Genomic DNA, 23,732 nt, shown 5'->3' with positions numbered 1-23,732 from the left:
TAGGGCCTTGTTTCTTTTTCCCTAGATTCTTGGTAACAGTGTCCCAATTGGTCTCCCAGGCTCTGTCCTTAAACTTCTCTAATTTATCTCCACAATTACCAAATTGATATTCCAAAAACACAGCTCAAAAAATTTCAGTGGTTCTCAAGGCCTGTAGGATAAAATATGAACTTCTCTGTTTGGGCTTTAAAGCTCTTTCTAATCTGGCTGCAGCCACCTTTTCAGATTTGCCTTACATTATTTTCCTTTTATAGGATCTAAGTGCTAGCCAAACCAGAAATAAGATCTCAATACATAGCATTCCATGACTTTACCCAAGTTGTCTTCCAAGCATGAAATGTGTACTTTGTTATTTTAATCTCAAAGACCCCAGTTTTCCTCAAAGCTCAGCTAAAGTACCCCTTACTACTAGAATCTACCTCAGGAGAGAAGATGATTTAACTTGTCAAAATGTTTCACAAACACTGGAAGAAAACTACATTAGGTGCCTGCTATGACTTGAGTAAGGCATTAGCTGTATGGAAAATACCTTGATAATCTATTAAGGAGAGCAACCTCTCAAGAAGCCAATCTTTAAAAATCAATTCATTCTTTTCAATGCACAAGTGAAGAAGGTAGCTTCTCAATTTTGTGAAATATTTTGAAAAAAAGAATGCCGTACTAATTTTATATTTATCTTACATGGATATAACTATATTCAAGATATATTATGAAAAATAAACCAAGAAGCTGTTAGAATAAATGGAATTCACTGCTGAATATCTCCTTGAAATTACTTTGGAATATCTATTTAGTATTTAATTCTTTGTACATATGTACATTTTATCTTCCCTACCCCCTAATAGAATATAAGCTCCTTGAAGGTAGGGACTTCATTTTGTCTTTGTATACCTAAATGTCTTGCATACAGCAGGTATCTACTAAATGCTTGCTAAATGAAAGACAGTCAGAAAGCTGAAGACAATAATGAGTCAACACTTTGCAATGGAAAATTACTGGAACTAGTAGGATAAGAACTACTGGTTAAGCCAAACAAAATACTATAAACTCTACTCCCCATACCTAGCATACTCCCTAATAAAGGTTCTTGCTAAATGCTTTTTGAAAGAAAAAAAATCATTATATTTTACAAACAAATTCTGATAAGCATGCTTTTTTGGTTTCTAGCCACAAAAGATTAGATATTCCAATCTGAAATGGAAGAAAGGGAAAGAGAAGTGACAATTAATTGCAAGGTAGAAGACAGAAGCAGACTTGAGAATTAAACAGCTGTCTGAGGTCATTTACTTGTCTGTGCATATTGTATTATCACAAAGGGCAATATTTAATGTTCATAAAAATGACTGAGTGACTAAAAAAAGGTGAAACCAAGTTCAATATCTTATGTTTAGGAATGGAAGGAAGTATGTAATATATTTTGGAATGATTTTCATCCAAGATGTTTAAAATTAATAAAAAAGCTTGTGTCTTAAAGGGGTGATTAATCAGGAAATCTCAGTATTGGGAATAACTCTGGTATTCTGCACAATTTGTTACCTCTGCAAAGGTTCCAGTCAATGAAATATTACTATATTCATAAACTTGGTCATTCACTTGCAGGTTACTTAGACAGGCACTTGTTCTTTGGGATTGAGTAGCCATTTTCTCTATCAATTTCAAGTCAAAACTCTACTTCAGCTAAAGTAACCATTCTTTTTACTTAGATTTCTACTAGTAGTAGAGGCCACTAAAGTCATCATCAATCAACTGCTGACTCACCCAAACTGGAAGATGCTCCTCTCTGAGCTGGTACTCTATAAGGCTATCAAGAGCTGGTGGGATATATGTGATCCAGCAATAGGAAAGGATAACAAAAGCCCACAACCCTATATCTACAATATTCATCTTCCAGATTATGATAGTGATGATGAAAAGATTTTAAATTAAAATAAATAAATACATCTAAATAATAAATTTAAAAACAACACACTATCATTGTGTTTGATTCATACATAAGGAAGGGGGTTGAGCTAGCTCAGGGGTTTTTAACCTTTCAGGTCATGGAATCCTTTGGCAGTCTGCCAAAGTTTAACAATCCCTGCTCAGAATAGTGTTGTCAAATGTATAAAATGAAACACATAAGATTACAAAGGAAAGGAATTATATTGCAATATAGTTATCAAAATATTTGTAAAAACAAGTTCATGGGTCTCAGGTTCAGTACCCTTGAGGGTTCTTAAGATTCCTTAAATGTGTTTTTATGCCTAGTGGGGTGAGGTATGCTTATACCAATCAATAACGATAAAAACATATTTAAATAGCTCTTAATAGTAATAATTTTATATTAATTAACTTACATGTGATATAGTAAATCTTTAAGATGAGAGGGATTGTATGCATAATTATCTCACAGATAAAAGAATCTTGGCTCAAAAAAATTAAGTGATTCACTAGAAAACAGAGAAGCTGGAACTCATACACAGTTCTCCTCATTCTAAACCAAAGATTCTTTCTCCTTACTCAGGTTGTCCTTCCTTTCCATTAAAGTACTATAGTTATTTAAAAATCCAGATAGTACAAACTGAATCCATGGTAATAAAATGACAAATGAATATTTACATTCATGGTATCCATATATCATTAGTGAGATAAAATGTGGCTGAAGAGAGTAAAAAATCCCACAAAGGAGTTAGGCAAGCTTGACTAACGAGCTAGGTTCATAAAAGGGCTACATAGAACAAGCTCATATGACCTATAAAGTTTTGAAATCATTCTATCCAATCAGACTTTACACAGTTCAGCTAGAATTCTTGGTTGTAACAAAAGTTACCAAAGACCCCAAGAGTTAACAAAATAAATTCCTGAGTCATAATTTTATTTTGATATTGAAAAAGTAAGTGACCTCACTCAAATGTAGCTGTGCCCTCATTTTCCCCCTACATTTACAAATAACAGAGAGACAACTATTACAGCAACTACTCATATTTTCATAGTAGATTAAAGTGATAAGGTGCATATTGCAATAGGAAAAACAGTGCATTTTGAGTCAGAAGACCTAACTTCAAATTCCTCTCTCATTTTCCTCATCTCTATGAGCCCCAACATCCTTTCCCAGTTCTAAATTCTAGGATACTCTTATTTTATACATTATCTCTTTTGATCCTAATAACAAGCTTTGAGGTGGGTTGTGTATTAATGAGGATCCAAAGGCAATTAAAGGAAGAGCCTGTACTTCATCTTGGATCTCCTGGTTTCCACCTTTGTGTCCTTTCCGGTGGCTACAGTATAAATGAGAATATCCTTTGTGAGTTAAAGAAAATAAGTCTTAAAGGATTTAGACTTGAGAGGGGCCTTAGAGACAATCTATTCTAAACTGCTCGTTTTAATGATAATAGTGAACAACTCTATAGTACTTACTATGTGTTAGGCATTGTGCTAAGCACTTCACAATTATTAATTCATTTAATAATAATGTTAGCTAATGTTTATATAGTACTTACTATGTGCCAGACACTGCTAAGTACTTTATAATTATTAACTCATTTAACAATATAATAGCTAAATTTATACAGTGCTTGCAATATATTAGGTATTGTATGAATCATTTTACAATTTATTATCTCATTTGATCTTCATAAAAACCCTGCTGAGGTAGGTGCTACTATTATTCCCATTTTATGGTGAGGAAACTGGGACAGACAGAAGTAATTTGTCCAGAATCACATAATTAATAAGTGCCTAAGACTGAATTTGAATTCAGGTCTGTCTAGCTTCAGCTCCAGGATTCTATGCACTGAGGCTCTAGTGGTCCAGAAAGGTAAAGTGTCCTAGATTAGGTCACAAAGAAAGGAAGTAACTAATTGAACCAGGATTTGAGGTGATCCTACAGATCTTCCCAAAATACCACCATGACTCTCTTCAGGGATGAGGCACTTATCTACTTTTTACAAAAGCAATCCTCATTCCTTCCTTCCTTTACCATATCCTGGTGATGGGAAAAATTCTTGAATTTAAAAGTTGGAAAAATCAATAAAAAAACCTTTCTTGATTAACAGGAAAAAAGAAAAAACAGCTCTCTGCTTAACAAATCAATCCTCTGGTTTGTGCTGACTCTGTAGACGTGCGAGAAAAGACACCTTGAACCTGGCAATGTTTGTCCAAATACTGTTCTGCCTCCTTTATCTGCTACGATACTAGAATTATAATGGAAATAGCAGCCTTGGCTGGAAATCTATGTCTAGAATTCATGAAATATTTTTAGATCTAAAATATGAGAGAAAAACATAAATGGGATGACAATGTTATCATGCTTTGTATGCAGTAAAGCAAAACAAAGCAAGTTGTGTAAATATTTAAGAATGAAAAGGAACTGGCTCCAGCAAACATCTGGGATAACAGATCTAAGAAAGCTAAAACTTCTAGTGAGAAAAATCAGCAGGAAGGTTAGCAAAATGATTGCAATTTAAATTCCATTTGATATTCACATTCCAAGTACCTTCTGTAAACCAATTTTAAAATGCAATTATCTGTCACTTAAGTGTTACTGTATAATTGGGCAGCTTTCCAAAATGCCTAAGTCAAATAGATGTGTTTTTCTTTCATTAAAACACACTATTCCTATTTAAAGCAATAAATAACATTTTGTAAAAATGACTTTAACAAAATCAGCACAATAGTGGTATTGCAAAATTGGCTCTTAAAAATAATCTCCCTTTAGATTGTAAACTTCTTGAGAAGAGGAACTGTCTTTTGCCTCTTTTTGTATCCCCTGTTTAGCACAATGCTTGAAACAGAGTGGGTGCTGAATGTTTACTGATTGGTTAACTAAGAAAAATAACTTACTCTATTTATCTAGATTACTTAATGTTGTTAGGAAATTATTTCTTAAAATGCTCAAGATTTTATTTTCTGGAATCAATATTTTAAATAGTTATTTTTGAAAAGTGGTTCAATGTCACTCTCTTAGCCCCTCAGTAGAATAGATCCATTTATCATTAATTATCGACCAATCAGAGCCGATTGCCACCCTCTGAAATACCCACTTTTCCAAGAGTATCAAAGGCAGTATTGGAACTCAGGCTTTCTTGACTCTATCTCTAGTACTCTATGTACCAACATTTTAGAAACCAATCTTCTCCAGAATTAATGGTACAGTATCTGAATTTTATGTTTCACTGAACATCAGGGTGACTATCTCTACTAAATCTTCTTCCAAGAAAATAATTTATAAGCATTCTTAGTTAACAATGGGATTCTTTCTAAATTTTCTTTTGCCAAGTGCTATAGGATGCCAAAGTTTTGACTGTTATCCTTTTTTATTTTTTTTTTATTTTTATTTTTTGATGAGGCAATTGGGGTTAAGTGACTTGCCCAGAGTCTCGCATAGCTAGGAAGTATTAAGTGTATGAGGCCAGATTTAAATTCAGGTCCTCCTGACTTCATGGTTGGTGGTCTATCCATTGTACCACCTAGCTGCCCTTATCCTTTTTTTTTAAATCTGGTAATACACACAGTTCCAAATTGTAGGCATTATTAATTCACTTGAATTCAGAATTGTTTATTCACACCTGATGTATAGTAAGTACTTAATAAATGCTTACTGATTCTGAGACACACTCTAGTTTCTCTACTATTCAATAACAAGATTCATAGTAAACTCAAAAAATCATAGCAGCTAGCTTTCCTATTTCCATGTCTTTGTACTGGATGTCTCCATGCTGGAATGTACTCTCCTTGCCACCACCTCTTAGAATACTTGGCTTTCTTCAAGAGAAGACTTAAGTGTCATCTTTAGAAAAAGGTCTTTCTCAATCTCTCCAAGATCTACAACCTCCTCCTCTAAAATTATTTTCTATTTACTCTATTTTATATAGTTCTAATGATTACATGTTGTTTTTCTTTTTGAAATGTTCTATTATTTTTCCTCATTTTGAATCGTTTGTGTTTATGACAATTTCTCGCAAATAGTAAGTGCTTTTAAATGTCTCTTGATTAACTGACTGACCTGGACTGTTTAGATCTTCTATAATCTTCTCATTTTATATAGAAGATCTTTTGCCCAAAGGAGTAAATTGAAGTGCCCAAGGTCCCTCAGGTAATAAAAAATAGAGGGAAAAACTTAAATTCATGTATTTGCATTACAAATTAATTATACTTTCTACATACTATAACTTAAAAATCCATTGGTAAATCAAACAAAAAAATAGTTAAAAACTTGCATACTGGAACCATGTAAGGTACCAAAAGAGCTAACATGAGGTGATTTTTCTTTCTTCCTTGTTTGTTTTTACTTTAATTTTGTTTTTTAACTTTAATTTGCTTTTTCTTTTTTTAATTTATTTATTTTAATACACATTGCTTTATGAATCATGCTAAGAGAGAAAAATCAGAACAAAAGGGAAAAAAACCATGGGAGAGAAAAAAAGAAGTGAACATAGCATGTGTTGATTCCATTTCTATTCTTTTCTATAGTTCCATTTCTATAGTTCTTTTTCTAGATGCTGATGGCATTTTTTTGTCCAGAGTCTATTGGGATTGACTTGGATCACTCAACCACTGAAAAGAACCAAGTTTTTTATAGTTGATCATTGCACATTCTTGCTATTATTGTGTACAATATATTCCTACTTCTGCTTGTTTTGCTCAGCATCAATGTAAATCTCATGTAAATCTTTCCAGGCCTTTCTAAAATCAGCTTGTTCATCATTTTATAGAGCAATATTATTCCATTACCTTCATATACCACAGCTTATTCAGCCAATTCCCAATTGATGGGCATCTACTCATTTTCCAATTCTTTGCATACGAGGTGATTTTTCACAATGTCTATAAGTTTTTTTTGCATTTTAATTGTGAATTTCCACACAGCCTGATGTCCATCCCCAGTGAATGATTCACAGTTAACAATCATACAAAGTGGCAGTTCAGGGAGTGGCTACTCCCTCCAATCTTCTCTGAAGGCTTTTATTCTGAGCAGTAACCTCATTTGTTGTTGTTGAGTAATTTTTTAGTCCTGTCCAACACTTCATGACCTCATTTGGATTTTCCTTAGTAGCGGAGACACTAGAGTGATTTGCCATTTCCTTCTCCAGCTCATTTTACAGATGAAGAAATTAAAATAATGAGATTTAAGTGACTTTTCCAGAATCACCCAGCTGGTAAGTATCTGAAGTCACAGTTGAATTTAGGTCTTCCTGACTCCAGAACCAGCACTTTATCTACTATACCATCACTGGTCATATATACTCCTACTTTCACTGGTTCTAAGCATCAAGGGCCCATCTGTAACATAATTTTCTTGTCAAGATAGCTCTATCACACTAAGAAGTCAGGATTCATGATAAATACAATATTTTTTTCAAATCAATTTGAAAAAATCATTATTTTTGGATATTTTTAAGAACAAACTGGCTAGAATATAAGGAAAACTTCAATGCTCCTGGGATCCTATGATTATCATAGTAGCTCAATTGTGCCAGCCTGGAATTTCTTTGTATTTATCTCTGAATTTATTTGGTGAGGTATTCCAGGCCACAAGTATCTTGGTAAAATGCAAAGAACACCAGGCTTCATATTTTGTTTTTGACATTTATTATATGTGTAATCAAGGGAAATCCATCTAACCTCACTGAGTCTTAGTTTCAGTGTAAATGAGTTAGACCAGATAGCCCCTGAGATTCCTTCTAGCTCTAAGTCTATAAATCCTTTGGGGAAATCAGTCATTAGTCAACATGGCAGACAATGAGGAAGGAATCTGCAGTTGGGTTCTCCATTAGTCTAGAGCAGGAGGTAGAGGATATATTAAAATGAGGATCTTAGCATGGATGAAATGTCCTGTGGATTTAGCCTAAGAGTGGGGAATCTGAACCTTCATGACTAAACTTAATTCTCCACTGTTTAGAAAGGCTGCCCAATAACTGCTATCCTACATGACATGTATATCAAGACCCTCCCGAGATCTGAATGCCAAGCTACGTTTTAGTCTTTCACTTTTACCCTCAGTAAACTAAATAAATTTAAATGATAATGGAGAAAGAAGAAGATGATGATGATGATGATAATTACTAGACATACAACTTGGAAACGGAACTTGATTCTTACTAATTTAATTTCAAATGACAGATCAAAAGTATGCCATTTATTAAGGATAATCTATAAACCAGGAACTTGGAGCAGCTCTGAAGGTTCAAGTGTTAGTATCCTTACAAAGTGTTAACTCACTGGAATTGATAGAAACAATGCTTAAGTTTATACCTTTAAGAGTTCACATATTAGAGTTCACAAGTCCCGGAGATTCACAAATCAGGGACCCACAATCCCACTCTCTCAGAGGAGGAGTCAATCTTTGGGTTCACACCTTTAAGAGATCATGTATAAGAAGCTCTTAGAGCCTCAGGAGTCAGTGGAGAAGTCATTTTGGGAGATTGACAGAGCCAGAATTCAGTTGGAAGATTCAGAACTGGAGATTCAGAGAGTGCTGTAGACTGAAGCTGGCAGAGGCAAAGGAAAAGCAACAAGAGCTCTTGGAACCAAGGATGGAAATAGGCCTCTAAGAAAACTAACCAAGCTATTTTGGAAGAGATAATAAAGGATTTGAATTTTTAACATCTGGCTGCATTTGAGTTGATTATTACTTGGAACTGAAACTAAGGCTGCCTCCGGAAGCCCCCCCCCCCCCAAGAAACTTGCTCCCAGAGAACGATCATATTTTAGAAAAGAAGAACACCACAGTTCAGGATATTACAAGCTGTTCCTTCTCAAGTCGATTACTAAGTCTATAAGACTGGAGATATAACTCTGGGACTGATCTAGGGTTTCCAAACCTTTATGAGGTTGTTGTGAAGTCCAAGTGGCTCAGGATTCCTCCTGAATAATCTCAAACTGAAAGAACTCTGAGAGCTCATTCTAGGCTTGAAGTAGAAATATAAGAATGCCTATAGGATAAAATAAATTTTCTGTATTTCAGTTTTTCTAAATCTATACAAAGGTACCTATAACAGTATAGCCTGAGTGACCCTCTGACCCAGCCAAAGTGTACCCCCAATGCAGTTGCTTTGGCCATAAGATTTTTGTACAACTTTCTGCTTTAAAGTATAATACCATTAATTTTATGGTAAGCATTGAGAATTGTCTTCAAAAGTTTAGTAGCATTCTTAGTTTCAAGTAGTATACTTCATGTATTTCATTGAACAGAATTATACTATTTTCCAGTTATAGTCTTCTCTTGAGATTCTCAAATCCAACCTATTTATGTTGCATGTGATAAAGTGTCATAAAGAAAGAAAATAATCTAGAACACTTTAATCTACGACTAAAGCAAACTAAGTTTAAAAGGAAACATAAATCTCTTGATTAGAGCTGGGGAAATTTAGGAATGCAGAAGAGCTTTGTTGGTTTGCATAATCTAAAGAAGGACTGCCAGTTGATCAGGCAGATGAATAGTATAGTGCATAGAGTTATCTGGCCTCATTTTCCTGAGTTCAAATCTGGCTTCATACACTAACTAGGTGATTTTGGGCAAGACACTTATCTTTGTTTGCCTCAGTTTCCATATCTGTAAAATAAGTTGGAAAAAAGAAATGCCAAACTACTCCAGTATGTTTGCCAAGAAAACCACAATTGGGATCACAAAGTGTTGAAACAAATGAACAACAAACAAAAGGGAGTTGATGCAAGTTTTAATCTTCAGATTCAATTGTTATTTCAGTTTAATTTTAAGATCAGTCATTCAAGTCAGAAATTCTTGACTAGAATCCCTACTGCAAAATCAATGATTACATAAAAACTGTGGTATCCAATCCAACTGTTTCAGAAACAAGAGTGCTATTCAATCTCACTTGCTCTGCTTACCAAACAAAACAAAAGACATGTAATGTTAAAATTTAAAACTCAATAAAAAGTAGGATTTTTAAAATCCCTTATAGACATGTTAAAAAGAGAAATCTATTAACAAGAAAACTATTATGCAATTTAATTAAGCAAAAAAATTATTTATGAAGAAAGCAATTATTCTTGTTCAGCAATGTGTTAGATGTTGTATGACACAAGAAATAAAAGATGTATTGCCTATCCTCAAGCAGTCTTATATCTAGCTGGAGGAAACAAGACTAAATTTTTATCCTCCCCCCTGCTCCTGTATCTCACATAATGGTATTTTTCTGCATATAGCAGGTACTTGAAATCTTTCCTAAATGATCAAAAAGCAATCTGGGAGGATATGGTAAGAAAATGTTAACACAACAAAGTTAGATAATTTTTCAAGATAGTCTGTAATTAAATGCCAGTTCAGAGATACAGATGATAAGTGTCATGATAATTTGCAGAAGAAAAGAATATGTTAGACTGAAGCAATCACAAAAAGCTTCCTAGAGCTGGAGCTTGCTATGTCTTAAAGTATGAATAGGATTTAGATAAGTAAAGAAAATGATGGAAGGCATTTAAGAACAGGAAGGTGAAACTTTGTGAAGGGAAAAAGAGAAGAATGGAAAATAGAATGACAGGTGATGAGTCAATTTTGGATAAGTACATTGAAATGTCAGGAGTGAAAAATATTGAGGTGGATCTTAGATAAGAGGTAAAATTTGAAGATATGGATTTCAGAGTGGTTGACAGTAAGAAAATGGATGAACTCTCAAAGAAAGATAATAAACCCAAAAAAGGCACTATGATAAGTATTGCTGAATACCATTTTTCAGAATTTGATAAAACTAGGTAGCACAGGGGATAGAGCACTGGCTCTGGAGTCAGGAGGACTTGAGTTCAAATCCAACCTTAGACATTTACTAGTTGTAAATGTACTTAGACCTTATAGGTCTAGTAGATCATTGAGAGACACTGACCTAGAAGTAAGACTTGGATACTAATTATGTCTCTTTCATCTACCAGCTATTTGATCTTGAGAAAGTCCATTAATCTCTCCAAGCCCATATTTCCTCATTTGATTTAAAAAACATTTAGGACAAGGATGTGTATGAAATGTATGGTAATAATTTATATTTGGTAATTTGGTATATTTGGTAATATGGTAAGTGTAATAATTTACAGGGTTATTATGAAGATTGGGTGAGATAAATGCATGTAAAAGTGCTTTAACTGCAAGGTTTATACAAATGTAAAGGGTTTTTTGTAACTATTCTGAAAAATTTAGCAGCAACAACAATTATCCAAAGATCCCTTTTGGTTTTGTCTTACATATGTGTAGGAGGAAAATCAAATCAGTGTATTACACCATCCTTGGCCTGTTAAAGAAATATAGAGGCTGTTGAAATTTAAATGAGCAGAACTGCAAGTCAGCTTAAAATTTCTCACCCGTTTCCTACTCTTAATTGTTATCAGAGACTGGAATTTGTCTCTGTCAAAGACTCTGATTCAATGCTAAAAGCATCTCTGTACTTTGGCCTCACGACTCACAGGGAGATCACAACTGCCAATCATAACAGGATCATGCGTATGAATTGTGTAAATAAGAATTCTGAAACTCATTGGTATTGAGAATTTTGACTGTTTGACCTTTCCTAAATCATTATTTATCATTCTAAATATAAAACTGTAATCTTTAAGAGGTCAAAGACCATGTGTTATTTAAACTTTTCACCCTTTTCTCTCTCCCACTCAAGCACCTAACATATTGTCCTTTTTCTTACATAATAAAATTACTAAATAATTAGAACATAGTCCAATACAGGCTTCATTTGGCTGGTCTATCTTGATCGGTTAGTCAGATATAGTAGAGAAACTGAGCTTTTGTTAAGCTGATTGATGCTTGTCTCACCAATACACTGTTTTATTGAAAAGATGATAGCACGGGGGCATCTTGTTGTCATGTAGTCTTTACTGGAATCCATATGCTTTCCCATTTTAATCTTGCCAGCATTTATTCTGCTGCTGTTTTCACTGGCAATATTTAATTTGACTCTGCATGAACATCTGGAGAGTGGGTGTGGGATCCCACTTTGGTAGAATCTGGAACATTCTGACATAGGGTTAAATATCAGTGTATGTGTTGAAGGCATTTACATAGGATAGCTTTAGTTCTTCTGATTCTGAGATAGGTTTCTTTTTGCTATACTGTATGCATATTTTAATAAAAGAAAAAGGAAAAACCATGAGGAAAGAGGGAACAAAATCTGATAAAGGGCTTTCCTAAATATCCTTTACAAATTGTTTATATTACAGAGCCACCTTGTGCCACTATAGCTATAAGTAGCCCTTTGTTTTTGAAATCCCTTACTTTTTTTCCCCTGAAATTAAAAATGAGGAGTAGAATAGACCTTGTCTGTTTTATAAACAAGAAAGCATTTAGAATGCCTAGAAAACTACATGTCTTGTATCACTCACTTAGTTATATAAGCTTATACTGCTTAGAATTCACTACTCTGTTTTCTCAGTAGATCTCACAGTAGGGGTTTCACCAAAGTATTCTTTTTCAGAATTCCATGGATACTACTGCTGGCAAGGAAAAGATATCTTTTTAGAGGCATGGATCTTAGTGACAAATGGATACCACTAAACAAAAAGGGAAAGAGAAATAAGTTATGATAAAAAATGAAATAGATATGGATGTCTTTCTCCAGTTAAATGCACATTTTTATATATTTCCAAATATACAATCATCAATTTTCAGGAATGGAATACTGTCCATCAGTAAGCAGTGTGCTGCTGTATTGACAGAATCAAAGAAATTTAGTGGTAATAGACAGCAGAAGTCATTTAATTCAAATCATACCTGAAAGAAATCTCTATGTTTACTTACCCACAAGTACCCAATTAGGCTATTCTTGAAGCCCTCAAGAGAGGGATAGCCACCTTTTCCCAAAGCAGTGCATTCGACATTTGGACAGCTCCAGTGGTTAAAGAGTTTGGAGTGATATAAAGCTTAAATTTGCCTCTTTGTAATTTCTATTGATCTTTCCTGATGCTTCTCTTTTGGACAAACAAATCTACTCCAACTTCCCTGTGACAATTCTTCAAATTTCTGAAGAGAAATATAAAGGCATCCATATATTTTCTCTTCTATAAGTTAAACAATGCCAGTTTCTTCAATTAATCCTCATATTTATTGTTTAACAAACACACTGGTATTCAATCCTATGTCAAAATATTTGGATTCTGCTAAAGTGGGGATTCCTCATCTACTCTCCAATTATTTAGGTATAGTCAAATTAAATATTAAATCCATATGCCATGCATATATAAGGCCCTCCAACATCCTGGCTATTCTTCTGAATGCTCTGTAGCAGCAGTGTAAAACTCAGAAACAGTTTCCTGGGGGCTGCATATTGACTTAGAAAATCTACTTATGACGCATGTATTTTTACATAAGTTGTTAAATGTTAACCAATCATATTTTTCTATACAGTTTTTTCAGCCTGGACTGTGAATTTGACACTTCTGATCAAAATTTATTATTAATGTATTCCTGAAAGAGTAAAGTGCAGCAGCCTCTTTGTAGTGGTCAGAAACTGGAAACTGAGTGGATGCCCTTCAATTGGAGAATGGCTGAATAAACTGCGGTATATGAATATTATGGAATATTATTGTTCTGTAAGAAATGACCAACAGGATGATTTCAGAAAGGCCTGGAGAGACTTACATGAACTGATCAATTCTGATAGATGTGGCCAATTTCAGCAATGAGATGAACCAAATCATTTCCAATAGAGCAGTAATGAATTGAACCAGTACACCCAGCAAAAGAACTCTGGGAGATTACTATGAACCACTACATAGAATTTCCAATCCCTATATTTTTGTCCACCTGCATTTTTGATTTCCTTCATGGGCTAATTGTATGCTATTTCAAAGTCCAATTCTTTTTGGGTGGGGGGAAGGAGGGGAAAAATTGGAACAAAAGGTTTGGCAATTGTCAATGATGTAAAATTACCCATGCATATAACTTGTAAATAAAAAGCTATATTAAAAAAAATAAATAAAGCTCAGAACCAAATACAGTTTTGTAGATGTAACTCTTTGGACTTTCTTCCAAAGAGGTATCTTATTTTCTATCATGAGACTTTATCCACTATAACTATATTACATAATTGTTAATATATGGAGATAGCATGGTGTAATTTTTAAAAAGCATTGACCTTGGAATAATAAATAATTAGAGTAAGCAACAGGGAATCTAATCACAAAATACACCAGTATAATATTATAGGATCTTCATTTGGCTACTATAACTAAACTAACTGGTGAATTTGACATAAAAGAGCTAAAGCTCTAATCCTGATATTGTCCCTAAATAGCTATTTGACATTAGACAAATCACCCAAAGAATATGGACATTTATTGTGTATATATTATATATAATGAAGGAGTTGGATTAGATGACCTCTAAAATATCTTATGAGCATATAGGTGGTGTAGTGGATAGAGTGCAGGATCTGAAATCAGTAAAACTCATTTTCTTGAATTCAAATCAGGCCTCCCACACTTGGGTGATCCCTGGACAAATCAGTTAATCCTGTCTGCCTTAATTCCTCCTCTGTAAAATAAGCTGAAGAAGGAAATAGCAAACCAATCCTATATCTTTACAAAGAAAACTCCAAATGGGGTCACAAAGAATCAGATGTTAATAAAATTACTGAACACCAACAAAATACATTTCAACTTTCTAATTATTGTCATTATGATGTATCATATCATAATTAGGACCCTTCATCTATTCAAGTAACTGCTTTGGATTATATTCAGTGAATATTGATTGATAATAATCAGGAAAAGATGAGTGAGTGATACATATTTCCCAAATGATGTTGTCCATGAAAGTAAATGATAAAAGTGCCAGGGAAAAATTATCAATTATAGTCTTATTATTCTCACCAGGTGCCCCTCAGGTATCATGAAAATGACTAGCGATGACTTACAGTATTTATTTTCTCCCCTCACCAAGCCATCCAAATATAACAAATAATATCTTTAAAGAAAAAAGAAATCAGAACAAATCATTAAAATTGATCGATACATAAAAAAATTCTGAACCTCCCACCTTTTCAAAGGAATAGGGAGGCCTTCACATATCTCTTCTTTAGAGAATGTTTGTTTTTTGTAATTTTGCTATATTTATTTTTGATTGTTCTGTAGTTTTTTCCCTTTATGTTGTTATTGTGTATATTGTTTTATTGGCAATCTTTATTTTACTATGCATCATATCATATAAATCTTTCAACATTTCTCTCTATATATCAAATATTCCATTATGTTTGTATACTACAGTTTATTTTTCTATTCTCCTTCAATGAGCATTGACTTTGTTATTATTTGTTATCAAAATACTCATAAATATTTTTGCATATATGGGAACTTTTTTCTTATCAATGACATTCTTGAAGTATAAATCAGAGAGTAGAATCACTAGTTAAAAGGTGTAGTCACTTTAGTTACTGTATTTATATAATTCCAAATTACATTCATAATACTGAGTCACAGATCTACCAACAATGTGCTAATATAGCTATTTTTTCACAAGTCTTTCAATACAAGTCTGCCCATCATTTTTCTTCTTTGCCAGTTTTCTGGGATGAAGTAAAAACTCTGGGTTGTTTTGATTTTCATCTCATTATTAGTGATTTGGGACATTCTTTCATATTGTTGTTAATGGTTTGCAATTCTTTTGAGATTCATTTATTTCATACCATTTAATCACTCATCTATTGGGAAATTTCTATACACATATGCATACATATAAATACACATATACATATATATAAACATATCCATTGGCACAATGCTATATCTTTTGGTAGTAAATATTTAATGAATATTTGTCTAAGAAAATGAGTATTCACAACACAAATGTCACTTAAGGAATCCAAATATTTAGGGGAAGACATCTAAGAAAATAATCCACTATGATGATTCTGATCCATTTTACTCTCTAAAAACTTTTAGAGGTGATACATGACCCTCATATTCAATCACTTCTATTAAGGTTGACTGAGACTTTTTCAGGTGAGGATATGCATAAATGAGTCAAGATGCAGTATAATGGATATATATGTAAAATATATAAGTATACATACCTACATATGTATACTGTTAATATTATTCATATTTTAATGGGAGACCATTTTAGGAGGTATCAAAGTGAGGTGAAGAAAGATCTTCTTACTGTATGATGGAATGTGAGGGTAAGATAGCAACTATAAACTATATAAACTATATAATAGTTTATATTATAGTATAGTATAATATATATATATAGTATATGTATAATATAGTATATAGTATATATACTATACATATATATAGTATATGTATAGTATAGTATATATATATATATATATATACCATATATAGTATATATATATAGTAATATAGTATAATATAGTATAGTATAGTATAATAGCAAACTATATAAACTATATAATAGCAACTATAAACTATAAAATGCTTTGTAAATTACAAAGTGATATACAAATGCCATCTGTGATTATTATAATTTAGCATAATTACATTACAAATACATTTGTTATCTATAATTATTAGTTATTTTTTAAAGGCAGTTTGGTATAATGGATAGAGTGCTGAATTTGAAGTCAGGAAAACTTGAGTTCTAATTCTTCCTCAAACACCAACTTTATGACATTGGGCAAATCATTTAAATTTCTCTAATGTTTCCTTATCTATAAAATTGAAATAATATCAATAGCACTTACTGTACAAGATTATTGGTGGAAGATAAAATGAGATAGTATGTGTAAAGTTATTTGCAAAACCTTAAAGCAATATTTAGTTAGTTGGTATTACTCTTGTTATATGAGGAAAATAAGAAAAACACCTGTAAATCTGTGACATAAAGAGAAATGACCTACTGATAAGCAGTGGAAACATTCAATTGGAAAAAGTCCCTTTTGCTCTTTATTAATTGAGCATTTTTTTGGTTAGAATAAACCAAAATATTGCCTTAACTCTCCAATTCTGTTTACCTGAGGAGAAATAGGTCTAAAATAGGATGACACTACTAGATATGCTTGAAATGAAAAAATGAGTGCAACACAGACATTTTTTTTATCAAAATGAAAAATTAGACATTAGTGTACATTATAGGCACAGAATAGAACAAAATAAATATTTTAATGGCAGTAAGAATCTAGAAGAAAAGAATAAATAAATATGATGTTACCTATATTTTCTCTTTGTTACATAGTAAGTCAACTTGCTCTTAAACCACTTTCATAAAAACACTTGAAAAAAATGTGTTTAACTGAATCTTCCTCTACTTCCACTTGGAATATTAGCTCTTTTAACATTATTTCTGAGTAGCTATCTAAAATTTTTTTTCTAAGTTAGGTGCCAGGAACACACCTCAAATGAAGACCAGAAAGTCACTATTCACAAATGAGGTGTTAATTAGAAGACACAGTGACAATACAAGTAGCTTTTCAAAAAAAAAGTCAGAAAAAGCTGGAAGAGAAATTTTCCAATTAGTAAAAAAAAAATTCCCAAGAGACAGAATTTTTTACTGTTGACTATTTCACAAAAGAGAGGGAAGAGATGCTTTCACATAATGTATTAGAAATTGCTTCAGAAGCAGTCTTTGAAAGAGGAGAATGAACCATGGAAATGATTCTCTAAGTTTTGGTATATGACCAGAATAAGATAAGTTATAACAACAACAATTAAAGTTCAGTGAGAAATGTATCAATTATTCATACCTGTTTCTTTCCTGAAGAAGCATGACATATAATGTTACTATTTTACTATTTAATATTTACTATGGTGCTCCGTTTTTATACATTCCTGCAACTAAGTTCTGAAATGGCATTATTGTGATCTATATCAATGGTTCTCAAACTTTTGTTCTCAGTATTCCTTTGAGACTCTGTCCAAAGAGTTTTTTTTTTTTATAAATTTTTACCATATTGGAAATAGAAACAAATTCTGAATTTGCAAACCCTCTCAAAGAGTTTCATAAATCCCCAGGATTCTCTGGACCACAATTTGAGAACTACCGGTCTATTTATGTTAATTATGATAAAATATAACTGCATAAAAAAGGTATCCAGTTAATAAAGCACTTGATATGGAATTAGGAAGAACTGAGTTTGAATTCTACATATTTACTACCCACATGACTATGGACAAGTCACTTAATTATTCTGTGTCTCAGTCTGCTCCACTGCAAAAAGAAAGGTTTAGATACCATGATTTTTAAGGTCCCATCTTATTCTGAATCTATGATACTATTTTATTCCATATTATGAAGCTATTATTACAATTCTAACATCAAATGACATCAGTGTTCCAAAAAAAACCCCTGGGAAGTGAAGAATGGGAAAGCAATCTTCTGAATATGTCATTCACAAACTCAAATCATGGCAGTCATCCAATCTAAATCAGCCCTTAATCTAAAAGCAGCTTTGAGTTACTCTATCCATTCTTGTAACTAATTCTGAATGATAAAAATAAACCTCATACTGAGGGAATTATATTTTTTAAAAACACCATAGAGATCACTGACCTGTCATTGAGTTTTCAGATGTGCATAGCTGTTCCCTCAGTTTTTCCACATCATCTGGATGAACCTGTTCATAGAGGGTGCTACCGAACCACTCAGACTGGGGTTGGTTCAGAACTGGTGTGACTGAATCAGACACATAGATAACTCTCCCAGTTTCAGCAGCAACTACAAACAGAAATCCATCAGCAGCCTCGAGAATGAGATGTTTTAGTTCCTTGAAAGAAGAGATTACAATTAGGAAACTCAAAAAAGCAAACACAAATGCAAGCTCATTTTTCTCACTGTCTGATTGTCTGGTGATTATATTATGGCCACTTCACCTGTGGGAATATTCCAATAGATGGATGACTTAGAATGCATACGCTGCTCAATTTATTCAGAAAAGAAGACAGGTGATTTGTTCCCCTGTCTCTACTCCTTTTTTGGCAAAGTTACCTTAGGAACTCAGGACAGTTTATCACAGTGCTTCACACATATAATAATAAATGTCAATAAATGCTTATTGACACACCATTGACTGACTGATATGGAGTGGACTCATATACTTATTACAGGATTGCTGCTAGTACTGATTCTGTTCATAAAAGCAACATTGTCTTTAGTGAATATTCAAATGGTATCAGTGTTACAAGAACAACATATGCCAAGAGCAAAGGAAGAAGGAAGGTCCATATGCACATCCACCTGCCAACTGTCGGCCATGCTGTTTCTCACTATAGTTTACACTTTCATTTTGTATCCTCTTCCTGGTCTTCTGAGGCTGAATCTTTGTCCAATAATATAACAATAATAATTTTAAAACAATCCCTCGTGATTGTGTGGTGTTTTTTATTTCCCAAGATTCTTATTCACACTTATCATCTCTATGCTGCAGCAGATGGGGTGCCATACTAAGAATCCAGAGCCTTCTCTGCCATTGAGAGGCAGTGTAGCAGAATGGATAGGGGAAAGGATTTGGAGTCAGGACTTGGTATCTGTTACCTGGGAATGATACACCTGGACATGATGATCTCTCAGATCATTTCCAATTCTAAATTACGGATCCTACGTTCCCAGTCTTGGCTTGTTATACAGACTGGGATGAGTCACCTCCCCAGTCTATTCTCTGGGTAATAAAATGAGGGGACTGACTGGATTCAATGACCTCGAAGTTTTCTTCCAGAGCTTCCATTTCAAGATTCATCTGATTTTCATCAGCGTCCTATGTCATATGGCTGCCAATTTATGTTTGAAAATTTGAAAGATTGGGAAGGTCACTCCTAGCTCACTCAGCAGGCAGGCAGAAAAGCCAGAACTACTGACTTTTCTGATTTTTTAGTCTAGAGTTCCTATCACCACTTCATATAGATAAAACCTGGAGAAATGGAATACATGCCCTAAAATGCCTCTTAGGTTTTAGCAGCAGAGCTATTTTTAGCTGAAAGCAGGAAGCTGTGTGGAATCAATTAGTTGCAGAATGCTACACAACATCTTAGGGAGGGTTGAATGGCACTAAATCAATTTAAATGAAATCAATTTATGCTGTCTAAACAGCAGAGGAATGAGGTACAGCTTCCTTCCTAATGAAAGGTAAGGAAGCTACTGTTACTTGGTTTAAGACGTTCAGACAGCATAGGTGCTAATGAACCTTACTAGTATTTCTGTCTGTTGATAGATATTATATCAGGAATGTGATTAAAGGTTTCAAAGTCACCAGATTATCAATTTATTTTAAAATGTATTTATTTGGTTACCTAGGTCCAGATTAGTGAGACTAATGGATCACTGTGAAGTGGTAGTATGTATTCAAATTTGCACTAATTGAAGTTATAATTACGTAAAATATGGTATTTGGTTCCAGATCAGTAGGAATATGCAGTATGAATTCAAACAATGCTACTATTGAAGGAGAGTCATTATTCTAACAAATAGACATCTGGCTATATTTTACATCTTGCATCGAAGGCAGAAACAAAGACAGGCCAATTGATATTATAAGAAGAGGCAACAAAGATTTTGGATGTTCTTTTGAGGAACTGCCTGCTTAAATAAATCAGTTATTCAAGGAATAGAGGTCAAAGACTTGTATGTCTGGTGTAGCTGCAAGCCTCATAGGGAAACATATTTAAAGCTGGATCACCATGAAATCCTCCATAAAAGGGAGGTTTTATAAGCTTCTTATAAAGAAAAGGGGCCCATTTTATCATTACTTATTATATCTCTTACTTGACTCAACAATTAAACGAAGAGCATTTCACACTATTTCAGATTCTATATTCATTTGAGACCATATTCAGATTTCAAATAATTCTCTCATAGGTACACGCTTTAGATTCAGAAATTAGAATCACAGAATCTTATTTCAGTTCAATTTATACTAGTTCAATTTAGACAAAGAATACAACAGGCCTGACAAACAGTCATTTAAGCCATTGCTTGAAGGCCTTAAATAAGGGGAAACCCATTACTTCCTTTGGCAGTCCATTTTACTTCTTGATAGATCCAATTGTGAGGAAATTTTTCCTTATATAAAACCTAAATTAACCTAAATTGTGCTTAAATCTATTCTCTGAAGTCAACTAAAATAAATCTAATCCCTTTTTTCATGAACCAGCCCTTCAAATACTTGAATACAATCACATCCCTTTTATGTTTTCTTTCCTCCAACTAAGAAACAAATAAACAAACAAAACAAAACAAAACAAGAAAACTAAAAGGAATTCCTTTAACGAATTCTCATATTGCCAGTCAGGTAACACAGCATAGAGTGCTGGATAGAGTCAGGGAGATTAGAGTTCAAATCCAGCCTCAGACACTTATTTAGCTATGTGATCCTGAACAAGTCATTTAACCTCTATGTACCTCAATTTTTTCAAATGTAAAATGAGAATAATAGCTTTTATTTTCCAGGGTTATTGTGAGGATAAAAATGAGATAATATTGGTAAAGCACTTTGCAAACTTAAAGTGATATTAAAATGCTAGCATTAATATATAATATAAAATAAGGTAATATAGCATAACAAAATATAAATTAATATAACATGAAATATATGTGTATGGATGTTTAATATGCATACAATATATGTATATACTTATAGATATGTATATATATATATGTATATGTATACATGTTGATTGTCTTTCATTCTCAAAGATGACTGTATGGATCCATTATCCAGTGTATCAACATCCTTTCTGAAGTATGGTAACAAAACTGAACACAATATCCCATTTTTGATAAGAGGGATTATCACTTCCCAAATCCTGAGCATAATTCCTCTCTTCTAACATGGATTAGCTTTTTTAGTTCACACTGTTGACTTACATTGTGTTGACTATATAGTCCATTGCAGTATCAAGATCTTTTAAAAAAACAAATTGAGGGAGAGCTAAGTGGTACAGTGGATAGAGCATCAGCCCTGAAGTCAGAAGGACCTGAGTTAAATTTACCCTCAGAACACTTCCTAGCTGTGTGACCCTGGGCAAGTCATTTAACCCCAATTGTCTCAGCCAAAAAAAAAATTGATAACCGACCATACCTCCCTCATCTTGTACTTATAAAGATGATTCTTTGAGCCTGAGAATAAGATGTTAAATATTCCTTTACTGTTTCATTTTATTAGATTTAGTCTCACATTCTAGCCCATTCAGATTCTTGTATTTTCACTATGCCATGTATGGTTCCCAAAGCCTATCTCCAACCATGGTCAGAGAGATCAAATAGCTGAAGTCAGAAAATCTGAGCCCAACCAGCACCATCACAGACTCGTTTTATGGCTTTAGGCAAGTCTATGTCCTATGAATTTGGTCAATTAATCTCTCTGGTTTTAGTTTTGAAACACAAATTTTGGAAAAGATCTTTAACAATATACATTTAAATAAACAGTTCAAAAGGACAATAGAATAGTGGATTTTTAAAAGTTAAAATATCAGAAACAATCTATTATGAACACATCTGACATTATAAATAAGGAAGCAGAAAGATAGGATGTTTATTTAAGTGATATACCTAAAGTCACTTAATCAGGCACATAAAAAAAGGACTAAAACCAGGTTTCCCATGTCCTAGTCGAGTGTCCTAGTCATAGTGTCCTTTGTTCCCATAAGACAAAATTTCATTCAATTCTAGCCTCAGTCTTTCACCAAAATATTCCATTTTCAACTGCTTATTGACATTTCTCCACCTGGGAACCATCTTCATTTTAAATTTGACATGTGAAAGATATAGATCACAGTTTTCCCCACCAATAAAAATTTAAACTCTTCATTAAATAATTGCAGATTGATTGTGTCTATGGATCATTAAATTAGTTTGAGGAGTCTGGTAGTATCAATAAAATTCTAAGGGAACAAAAACATAGGATTGAGAATTGGAAGGAACAAAATAGTCCAATCTTCTTATTTTACAGTTGGGAAAACTGAAGTACCAAAAGGAAAGATGACTTGTTACAAGTCACCTGGTTAAGTATCAAAAAGAGATAGAAGGAGCAAGTATTTTGTTTCCTGATCCAAAGTTCTTTCCATTACTCTAGATGGTGAGAAAATGGTGTGCATAGATCACTTTGAAACATTCGGAAGTAAAATTTTCAGACATAAGTTGAGCAATTAAAGGGATAGTAAAGTCACATGAAAGCAGCTAGGTGACAAAATGGATAGAGCACTGGAGTTAAGAAGACATGAGTTCAAATTCAGCCTCACACACTCAATAGCTGTGTGATCCTGAACAAGTCACTTTAACCGTTTCTGCCTCAGTTTCCTCATCTGTAAAATGAGCTAGAGAAGGAAATGGCAAACTGCTCCAGTATCCTTGCCAATAAAACTCTATAAAGGGGTCATGAATATTTAGATATGACTGAAACAACTAAAAACCAACAAACGCATAAAACTCTCCAGAAAGTGGTGGTAGCAGTTGTTTTTAAAATAGTAGAGACTTGAGTATGTTTGACTACAAAAGCTAATCAACAGGAAGAGACTAACAATGCTGGCCAAGAAAGAATCAAATTACTCCTTAAATATTTATTCAAATGTTCATTATTTATTGAATACTCTAATATGCTAGACTATATACAGAACACACAAAGGTTCTGTCTATAAGCAGTTCACAGAGACTGTTTTTACCTTGTATTGATCAAGGTACAGAATAAATATGTTTATTCATAACATTTATTGTTAAATGTCTAATACAAAAATGGCATGCCTATATGAAGTACAATAACTCATATATGTTATAAACACATAATATTCATAAACTCCTCTAATCTGGCTTGAATCCCTGTAAGTAGTTCTCAGAAAGTTACTAGTTACTTCTT

General features: G+C 33.3%; 1 protein-coding gene across 2 annotated transcripts in view; it reads right to left on the bottom strand.

Moving 5' to 3' along the window:
• Window positions 1-23,732, bottom strand: part of ARNT2 (aryl hydrocarbon receptor nuclear translocator 2) — a 252,475-nt gene that overhangs the window by 135,294 nt on the left and 93,449 nt on the right. For both annotated transcript variants that reach the window (XM_003755494.4, XM_031955647.1), the window contains exon 5: window positions 18,443-18,656. In XM_003755494.4, the coding sequence (XP_003755542.2) occupies window positions 18,443-18,656 (214 nt within the window). The remainder of the gene's footprint in view (window positions 1-18,442; window positions 18,657-23,732) is intronic.

The sequence above is a fragment of the Sarcophilus harrisii genome, chromosome 2 (genome assembly GCF_902635505.1).
Source record: "Sarcophilus harrisii chromosome 2, mSarHar1.11, whole genome shotgun sequence".
Classification (NCBI taxonomy): Eukaryota; Metazoa; Chordata; class Mammalia; order Dasyuromorphia; family Dasyuridae; genus Sarcophilus; species Sarcophilus harrisii.
Note: the sequence above shows the minus strand (reverse complement) of the source record. Positions and strands in the feature narration are given on the sequence as shown.